Source organism: Nicotiana tomentosiformis, chromosome 9 (genome assembly GCF_000390325.3).
Source record: "Nicotiana tomentosiformis chromosome 9, ASM39032v3, whole genome shotgun sequence".
In the NCBI taxonomy this organism is placed as follows: Eukaryota; Viridiplantae; Streptophyta; class Magnoliopsida; order Solanales; family Solanaceae; genus Nicotiana; species Nicotiana tomentosiformis.
The window spans coordinates 86,122,526-86,132,179 of record NC_090820.1 but is presented as its reverse complement, the minus strand read 5'-3'; the positions used below and the strand labels follow the sequence as shown (position 1 = coordinate 86,132,179).

The 9,654-nt window shown below is 33.1% G+C and overlaps 1 protein-coding gene and 1 long non-coding RNA gene across 2 annotated transcripts; one reads left to right on the top strand and one right to left on the bottom strand.

Annotated features, from left to right (window-relative positions):
* The first annotated feature begins 558 nt into the window (after positions 1 to 558).
* On the top strand, positions 559 to 2,070 carry LOC117273446 (uncharacterized). Its single transcript, XR_004503447.2, has 2 exons — positions 559 to 963; positions 1,855 to 2,070. It is a non-coding gene; the product is annotated as an uncharacterized lncRNA (long non-coding RNA).
* Positions 2,071 to 6,097: 4,027 nt separating this feature from the next.
* On the bottom strand, positions 6,098 to 8,820 carry LOC104111707 (peroxidase 25). The gene is made up of 4 exons (XM_009621462.3): positions 8,537 to 8,820; positions 8,284 to 8,463; positions 7,383 to 7,545; positions 6,098 to 6,629 (listed from the first exon to the last, which is right to left on the bottom strand). Exons 1-4 carry the CDS (start codon positions 8,750 to 8,752, stop codon positions 6,208 to 6,210), a joined length of 981 nt encoding a protein of 326 aa, XP_009619757.1. The 5' UTR covers positions 8,753 to 8,820; the 3' UTR covers positions 6,098 to 6,207.
* Positions 8,821 to 9,654: the final 834 nt, after the last annotated feature.

The following is a 9,654-nucleotide window of genomic DNA, read 5'->3' as shown; positions in this document are numbered from 1 at the left end:
ACAATAAGGTAATCACAGTCATTACCACTTCTACCAATATCAGTTGTAATAGCAACACGATAATTTATATGAGTAATGTGAATACCTAATTTTTGTACTGTTTTAACACCTCCTAAAGTCATTAGTGTTTTATTGCTTTAATTATATTCCCAAATTTTGTGTCTTTGATTACATATTTCCTATCATAAAAATACCAAAAAATAGTTCTTTCTTTATTTGTGCATTTTAGGAATTAACTAACTATTCAATTGGTGAATTAATATAGTTAATTGATCATTTGAATAAGTTACTTAATTAATTTATTTATTTGTGTAAATTTAGTTTAATAAGTAGGATTAAGAAAGAAATTGGGCCAAATTTGAAAGAGAAAGTGGCCAAAAGTGCAAGATAAGGGGCTGCCCTTGAAAGGGTCCGAAACGACGTAGTTTTGCCTCAAAACTACGTCGTTTCATTAAGTGACCTAAGATCAAATCTCACCCATTGATCACCCCTTGATCTAATGGTCCATATTTGATCTTTCAAGAGGTATTAAAATCTGAAAAATTCCCTCATTTCCCCATAACTCTTTCTCTCTTCTCTCTTCTCTCTCTCTCTCTCTCTTCTCTCTCTTCTCTCTCTTCTCTCCGCCACCGCGCCGCCGCCGCCGGAAATCACCTACCGGCGGCGGCCAACCTCCAAACACCCCCATATTCACACCATGTAATCTCTACAACCTCCTCTTTCCATATCTCCAAACCAAATCCTTCAAAAACCCCTCAAACGCCTTGAATTTTAGATCTAGGAAACTTTAGCCGCCACTTTTTTGCCCAAAATATTAAAGTTTCGGCCACTACCACCCCCACAATACCTACATCAATGGATAGAGCTCATCAAGACCTACCTATTGATGTCAATTCCATCCCGAAAATCCGGCAACTAAAAATCCGGCCAAATTCCGGCGACCATCCCGAACACCCTCATTTGGTATACCCCTATTCTCATTTCCTTTGTCTATTTTTTCTAATTGTGTTGTATTTAGTTTATGTCGAGCATAATTTTTGATTTTTTTTATTTTTTTTATTTTTATTATTATTATTTATATTTTTATTATTAGTTGTGTTTAATCTATGTTAGCTTAGTCGTTCATAGTTATTAATCACTGATAATTAGTTATTCATTAGTTTTGAAATAACTATTTGCTTAGTCATGATAGTTTATGATAGAAGTTTCAAGTGCTTAGTGAATTTATTTTTATTGGATTTGAGTATTTGAATTTTTGTGTTGATAAAAGCTGAAATTAAAGAAGGAATAGTACAAGTTTGGTTGTTTTTACTGTGCAAAGACTTTAGAGTGCAAAACTCAAAAGTCATTGTGTGGTGACAAGTACAATACTTTTTGACAGTTTTTGAACAGTGTTTAGCACACAAAGTCAGTCTTTTGGACAAACTTTTGGTGAACCAAAATTTGTCCAAAAAATCTGATTTATTTGCCTATTTAAAGGGCTCTTTACTCACTGAAAAGAGGAGGGACACTCTATTACACACTCTATCTTATACTGAGACACATCTTGGAGAGTTGCAAAAAGACATATATCTTTGAGAAAAATCAGCAGCTTAATACATATAACAAGCTGAAATTTCAGAGTTTTGTGAGGATTATTTGAGTGCGAAAACCTCGAGAAAAATAGAAAGATCCCTTAGGCAATTTGTGAAGTTGATAGCTACCAATTTCAAGCATCTTTGTTGAGTTTTCTGGGTTGTCTTAACACTTGAGTTGCTGTTGTTTCTACTGTATTTGCTGCTGAGTTTTTTGTTGCTGCACTGCTGTATTTTATTATTCCACAAATCAGGTAACTTTCAAATTCTTATATTGCAGATTCTTGATGATAATAAGAAGGATTTGATCCCGGTTTGGTTGATGGAACATATTAGATCTGATTTTATTTTAAGATGAATGTTATATTAGTGTTATCATCATGTAAATCTGTTAAAAATTAGTTAAATTATCATTTTCTTCTTTATATATGTGATTAAAATTGTTCTGTTAAGATTATTTAGTTTAAGGAAAAAATAAAGACCCCACTTTTGACCATGTTTGTTTAGTTTGGACTCTTTTCCATGAGTTACTTTCATGGTTCATATATAATTATCTAAGAAAGACTTCTAGCTTCAAATGTTTTGATGCTTTGAATTATAGTCAACATAATGTTATACTTAATATGGTTCTTCTCTTTAGCATTGAAGTATTACCTTTTTTATATAGTTTTTATATTTAGTCGTGGTTTTTATGTTGTTAATGAGTGTAGTTTGATTAGTGCCATGATTGGTGTAGATGAGTAGAAATATTATGTTAGTCCTTAAGAAATAGTTGGTTAAGAAGATAAAAGATAATAATTAGCATGTAAGTTTCTTTTATGAAAAAAATAATTTTTAGTTTGGACATCAATGTAAAAAGCAATTTAGGCTTAGAAGAATACTTGTTATTTTATATTGTCTTGGTCATCGAGGCTCTTAAGTAACATGGCCAAATAAGCTAAAATTTGTAGGCCCAATGACAATAGAAAGCAAGATGAACATTTTCTTTAAAACCAATAAATTATCTTTTGTTAAATAAAATAAGTGGCCCAATACCATGAAAGTTTAACATAAGCTTACCCGGGTTTAATGTCTTGTATTAGTGAAAATTATTTTTAATAATAATTTTTTTTCAGTCGAACAAGTAATAAATAAAAAAGAAGTATTTTTTAATTAATTTAAGCGAAAGGCAATTTTAGGCACGTTTGAGATGTAGACCATTGTGTTCATACACGGTCTTTGGTCGATTTTTTTTAATAAAGTAGTCATGTGTGCATTCCCGCTCCTTGACTTTTTATTATTAATTGTATTTAAACCATGCGTACCGACACGTTCTTTGTTTTAATATATATAATCAAATAAGGACTTTGTGTGCTTGCACGCTCCTAGGCCAAAATTATTAATTATTAAGCAGCACTATACAATAGTAACTTAAGGCAAATAATACATACTTTATCCAAAAATAATTCAAGCCAAATTTCAGTCAATAAAAGCGACCGTGCTAGAACCACGGGATTCGAAAAATGCCTTACACCTTCTCCCTGGTTAACAGAATTCCTTACCCGGATATTATTTTTGCAGACCAATAATAATAGAGTCAAATCTTCCTTTGATTAGGGATTCAAATAAAAGGTGACTTGGAACACCAACAAAATCAATTCCAAGTGGCGACTCTGTAAATAAAATAATCCTTACTCAATTTCGTCACTTTAATTGGAAAAACCCTTTAATCCACATAATATTATTTTGCGGGTAAAAAATAGGGTGTGACAAGTAAATAAATAGCGCAAATATTGTTCATATTCATGTTTATATTTATAAATATCGCTCTTTACGGTTGTGCGAGGAAAACCTTTATAAGTAGGATTATAAACTTTTCTAATATAATGCACAAAATGAGGGTTAGAAGGAAAACTATAGGGTAAGCACATAATAATAACCATTTTTGCCAATTCTTCCCGATCTTTTTTTTTGGATTATAATATAAAATACTACCGGTAACAGTGTTAATTTCCGGTTGAAATTGGTTTGACCCGGTACTAAGGTCAGCCTGACTAGGTGTACTTGTCCCCTCGGCCAAAGCTTTCATACGAAAATATCTAGCTTTATCTTGAGGGTATAGCAATATGTGTCTAGTCAAACTTCCCGTCCCCCCTCCCCCCGACTTCCAACATATTTGACATATTTAAAAACTAACTCTTTGCCACAAGTTTTACACTTAGCCCTATTTTTTTCTCTTAGTTAAGTAAAAAATGGCCAAGAGGGTCAGCCGCGGCATCATTTGGATTATTATTAGTTGGGTTAACTTCAAGAGCAGGACTAGTGGGTGTATCGTCATCCGGTTGTGTTTCATCAAAATCTATTTCTTCATCATCATTTTCATCAATAGTTGGATTACCATAAAGAGCATTCATATATTTATGGTTTAATTGTTCACCGGGTGCAATATTATGGCAAAATTGACTCTCGGTAAATTATAATAAACTATTAGCACTATCAAGAATAGGAGGTATAGGACGGATAATAGGTTTGGGTCAGGGAGTCGGAAAAAGTGGAGGAGGAACAGATTGGCCACTAGATTCACCACTCTTGGATTTTCCCTTATTTTTACTAAATATTTTTTTAAGGAATAAGCCATCTTAATTAATCAAGCAAAGTAAATAAAACAAACAAAACTATAATATTAAAACTTAAGAGTTGGAACGAGTTTACCGAATTGATGAACAACTTGTTGAAAATTAATTATCGTTGAAGACTTGAAGACTTCAATTCACCAACTTCACAATTTTGCACAAATTATAACAATTAAGTAAGCAATTATAGAAGAATATTAGAGAGAGATTGATAATTTTGTTAGAAAAATAAAAGAATGAGGTGGTATTTATAGTTGAAAATAGGGAAAAGTGTAATTATAAAAAGTTTGGGGGTTAAATGGCTATTTTTCAAATAGCCAACGGCTATTTTGGCAGACCAAACGACAAGTTTTTAAATGGCCAAACGGTCATATTCTTTTTTTTAAAAAAATTATTCGTTGGGCCCGGATAGGCCCGTTTAGGACCGCTTGAACCGGCCCACTTCTCAGCCGGTCCCGGTCCCAAACGGTCCCGGTCTCGCGGGCCTCGCCTATAGGACCGGCCCACTACCCAGCCCACCTCTCCACAGTCTCGGTCCTATCCGATTAGGACCGTTTAGGCCTACCGCCCATTTGGGCTTGCGGTCCTGGGCCGGTCCCGGTCCTAACCGGTCCACATGCCACCCTTATTTCGGACACAAGATACGATCATGTGCTTGTAAAAAAATGTATGAATTACTATCATATATATTTTTTCAGAAAATAAATGAAAGATCAAATACTCGGGCATTTCAACAAAGCAGAAGAAAAACTCCGAATCTAAAGAAGTTAGTTGAGGGCAGGATCAAAAAATATTACTTAGATATACCCATTTTATGATTAGTTTTATTTGGACGGTAAAAAGGCAAACGAAAAAGGTTATTCACATGAATAATTGTTTTAGTATATCCTCGCATTTAATTTTTTTTATATGTATATCTTGCATTATATGTTTATTCTTAATCCTTTTTGTATCAATAATATTTATAAAAGTATATATCTAATAGCAAGAAGCGCGGGTAAATTAACTAATATTTTTTAATTGATCAACAAATGTTATCTTTACATTTTAAGGGCAGGCTTAGAAGTGTTGCCTTAAATCTCACGGCCGTAGACCCTTACGAAAGGGCACTCCTTGAAAACGTTCATATAGATATTTTTGGGAACACTTTTTTGAGTGTTGTCTAAAATTGAAATTTTTAGTATTGATTCTTTGGGCTTTCCTCTTGAGTTGAGAGTTTTTCGGAAACAGTCTATCTACCTCTTCGGAATAGGGGTAGGGTCTGCGTACACACTACCTTCCCCAGACTTCACTAGTGTAATTTCACTGGGTTGTTGTTGTTGATGATGATTCTTTGGGCTAGATGGGACTGGTTTGGCGGATTTGGAGTTAAAAAGCAAATTTTGAGGAATAGAGTTAGCTTGAGATAAGGTAAGTATTTTGATTAACCTCGACTTAAGAAAATTTTCTAAAATAGACTTATGTGTTACGTGCTACGTGTTTGGATGCGACGTATATACGAGGTGACCAGCATAAATATAGATGTCGAGGTTGTACCATGCTTTGGATAGATTTTAGGCTATTTATGTGTTGTTTAGCATATGCTTCATTTTGTATGCTTTACTTGATTAACTTTTGTCATGACTCTACATGCATGCATCTTTACATGCTAGTATCATGTTATAGACATCTCTCTTATACTAGTGTAACATGATAGAATATTTTATTGTATGACTACTTGGACATCGTAATCATATACTAGAATAATACTATTGGCATTCTTCACTTGCTAGTTTAATATTATGAATTTTATGTACTTGTATTACGTAGTAGAACAGTAGAACTGCATAGTCATATATACTATTTTCTTATATATGCACCATGCATGTAGTATATAGATCTAAATCTCGTGAGATTTCGGTTGCGACAAAATAGGAAGAAAATATCTTGAAGCTTTTATAAAAATATATTCACGTGACAAATCTCCGTTATACAATAATATATATAAACACTAGCATTCCAGCTAGCTAATAAATAGCTCTTTAATTGAACTTGGAACAAACTTTTCTGATCTCCCCTTGAGTGCCAATCTTAATCTCAATGCTGCTCATTTTGATCATAGCCTTTGGAAAGTTAAAATTGAATCTCAATCCTAACAATCCCCTTACATTCCCTGCATAATTTTCCACAATCCTTCTTGTGGAAGGGTCACCCAACAGCCTCTGGTCTGACTCAAGAATTCCATTTCCATCTCTTACATTCTTGAAAAAACTTACATCAAAATTCAACTGGCTTTCTTTGTCTAAAGCTACCTTTTTCAAACCATCGCCACCTTTGGGGCATAGAGTCTGTAATTGTGCCAAGAATGCTACGTTTATGCTTGGATCTGCATTTCCTGTTGTTGTGAAGTTGTATAGTCGATAATTAAAGAATCTGCATTCTGTCTGGCCAATTGTATGTGCACCTACATACATTTCAAGAAAGTGGTAGTTTAAATTCTTTTCTGAAGGGTAATTATAAGTAATTACAGTTTAGTTCTAGAAAATTTATCATTCTCTTTGTCTTAAAACACATATCCCTTATGTTTTTCTTTTTAGACTATGCGTCGTATTTGCATAGGAATTTGCTTGTCCCCTGATATATGGACTAACTTATGTTCAAATACAGTTTTTTGTTTTTCTTTTATCAGTTATCACGCAACAATGTATGGTGTTATATTAAATAGTGGGCAGCCACTGTCCAAGTTATATATGGAAATTTATTACTTTTTTATCCTTGAAATGAAAATCTTTTCTATAAAAGTATCTTTTTTAAATACTGTACTATACTCCACCTTTTATTGATTTATATTTTTAAATTACTTTTTCGTTATTCTCCGCTCCAATGGTCTAGCTTAGTCAGTCAGCAAATAGTTATATACTCCATCCGCTTCAAAAATAATGAACATTTTTACTATTTGGGGAGTCAAATAAGATTTTTTTTGCCATATCTTTTTGTAAATAATTTTTAAATATTTTGAATTGTCAACTATTTTAACTTATAGTACTTTTTATACAGTTTATAAATATATAAATTTTATTTTAAAATACTTAAAGAATTCATGTCCGAATTCACACCGAATATTAATCAATTGACGCTCGTACTCTGAAAAGGTTCAAACAAATCGAAACCGAGGAAGCATAATAATAGTAATAGTATAACAAAAATGAGAATATACCAACAAGGGTGACAAGATCATGATCATCTAGGCCTTTGGCTGTAAACTTTTTCCTTTGGACATCAATTGTATCCAACGGTGAAGGTAAATTTAAGGCCTCTGACGATGAAGAGATCCTACCATCTCTTCTTCCAGTAGGCACTCCCCAGCTTGGACCTCCACTCTAAGTAACATGCAACAAGATCAAATATTAATAGTCTCGTTATTCATCAAAAATTTATCACAAACGTTATATTTTCACTACATATACTTTAAAATGCATACACAAGTAAGTTTTCTCTTTTGATGACTAGTACGAAGGAAAAATGATGGAAAAAATATGTTTTGCATATGATTGATTAAAACTACTCCCTCCATCTATTTCATTTTATACAAAAGTGTTTTGACTGGACAAATAAACTTTTTTCACATACCAAAACTACGGTTAGAACATAGCTTGTCATTAATGTTAAAATAGGAAATTCAAAGTAATTCTTAATATTGAAGGGTCTCCTTGCTTTTAAACAGAATAGAAAAAAAAAGTGCTATATATAAGATGAAAAGTTCTAATCTATAATGATTGTAATATAATATGTGAAAGCAAAGTTGAAGTAGTTACCAAGTATACATAGTCACGAGCAATACATAGAGGCGGAGTCGGGATTTGAATATTATGAGTTTGGAGTTCTAATCATTTTAGATTACTGGGTTCTAAATTAATAATTAATACATATTCAATAAATTTCGTAAGATAAATAAAGGGTTTGGACCAAAACTATTAGGTTCGCCCGAACCCGTATCTCATGGGCTAGCTCCGCCCCTGGCAATACACAAGTATGACTTTGACATGTGAGACTCAATAAAATTACTCGTTCTAATCTATAATCATTGTAAGTTGTCAAAGCAATGTTGAAGTAGTTACCAAGTCTACAGCGTCACGAGCAACTAATGCTAGGATGTCAGCACAGGAAACAACACCAGGACATGAAGTCTCAAGCTGTTTTTTTGCATTATCAATCACCTCAAATCCTCTTAGTCCCAAATTAGTCACTGCATTTCTCTCAGCAGAAGTTCCCGATATCAAAATAGAACCGTCACAACCCTATAAAGCAATTATCTTTTCATAATAGCAAAGTAGAAAATAATTAGAAAAACTCTATACTGTGAATACTTACCTGAACAAAACAATCATGGAAATGAAGCCTAAGTAAAGCTGCAGCAATCGTAGGATCTTTATTAAACTCTGCTTCAACGGTTGATCTTACTATAGACTCGGCTTTTGAGCATGACGATGAATAAAACCCGGTTTTTAGTCCTCCTTGGCCAAGAACAGGCAAAACCATAGACATAAAAAGAAAAACAAAACACAAGTTTAGAATGGTATTTCCCATCTTACTCGGTTTACCTTTGGATACAATAGCCTCACTTACAAAGTTGATTGCTTAGCATGCAAGATTATCAAGTTTAGAGTGGTATTTATATCCTAATCATTGGGTTACTTTCATTGATTTGTGGGCCTTCCCATTGCTTTATATAAACGTGTGGGACAATTAACTATTGGTGGTATTTTGTTTTTAGACTATGCAAGATTAGTGGAGGATACGTAGGAGCCAAAGTGCTGAGAATTTCAACTTCACTTTAATTAATGGACTTTGCATTGGATCAGGTTAATGGAAGCTCAATCTGCTTTTTAACTTTGATTATATAATAGTATGCTTTTTGTTCTTCTGTTTTGCTCTGCACTTGCACTTATAGCCTCCATTTTTCATCTCGTTCACATTGCTTTTCTTGATTACTTTAAATGGTTCAAATTTTGTTTGGTCTTCATTATTGCTTAGAACATGCAAATTTCTATGATTGTCCAAGGTTGGCATGATTTTTTTAAAATTTATCTAGAGTTAATAAAAGTTGTTCGATTATTGCTGTTGAACAAATCTATATGTTATGCCATTATTTGGCAAAGAGATATCAACAAATAATGTGAGCAGTCAATTTGGAAGCTCAGAAATTGTCTTAAACAAAGTCATTTACATATAGTGTATTAAAAGTTGCAGTTCACTTTGTTACACTAAATAGTGGCTAGATTATGTACAAGTTCATTTGTTTTTAAGAGTACAAAAGATGCTTGAGTGCTGAGCTAGCTTTAGCTTTGCTGCACCACAAATTTTAAGGCTCGTGAAATTTGCAGAATGGGGATAATTATAATAAAGTATTAATATTTGATTGTAGAAAGGATATGGGATCTGACTGTGCGGACTCAACTATCTAGGAATACTTAATATACAATGTATAT

Bases quoted from the DNA above. Each gene is read 5' to 3' on its own strand.
- LOC104111707 (XM_009621462.3), bottom strand. From the start codon at position 8,752: ATGGGAAATACCATTCTAAACTTGTGTTTTGTTTTTCTTTTTATGTCT. The intron at 7,546-8,283 runs GTAACTACTTCA...CATGTTACTTAG, and splicing joins CTCGTGACGCTGTAGACTTG to AGTGGAGGTCCAAGCTGGGG. The intron at 6,630-7,382 runs GTATATTCTCAT...AAATGTATGTAG, and splicing joins TGATCTTGTCACCCTTGTTG to GTGCACATACAATTGGCCAG.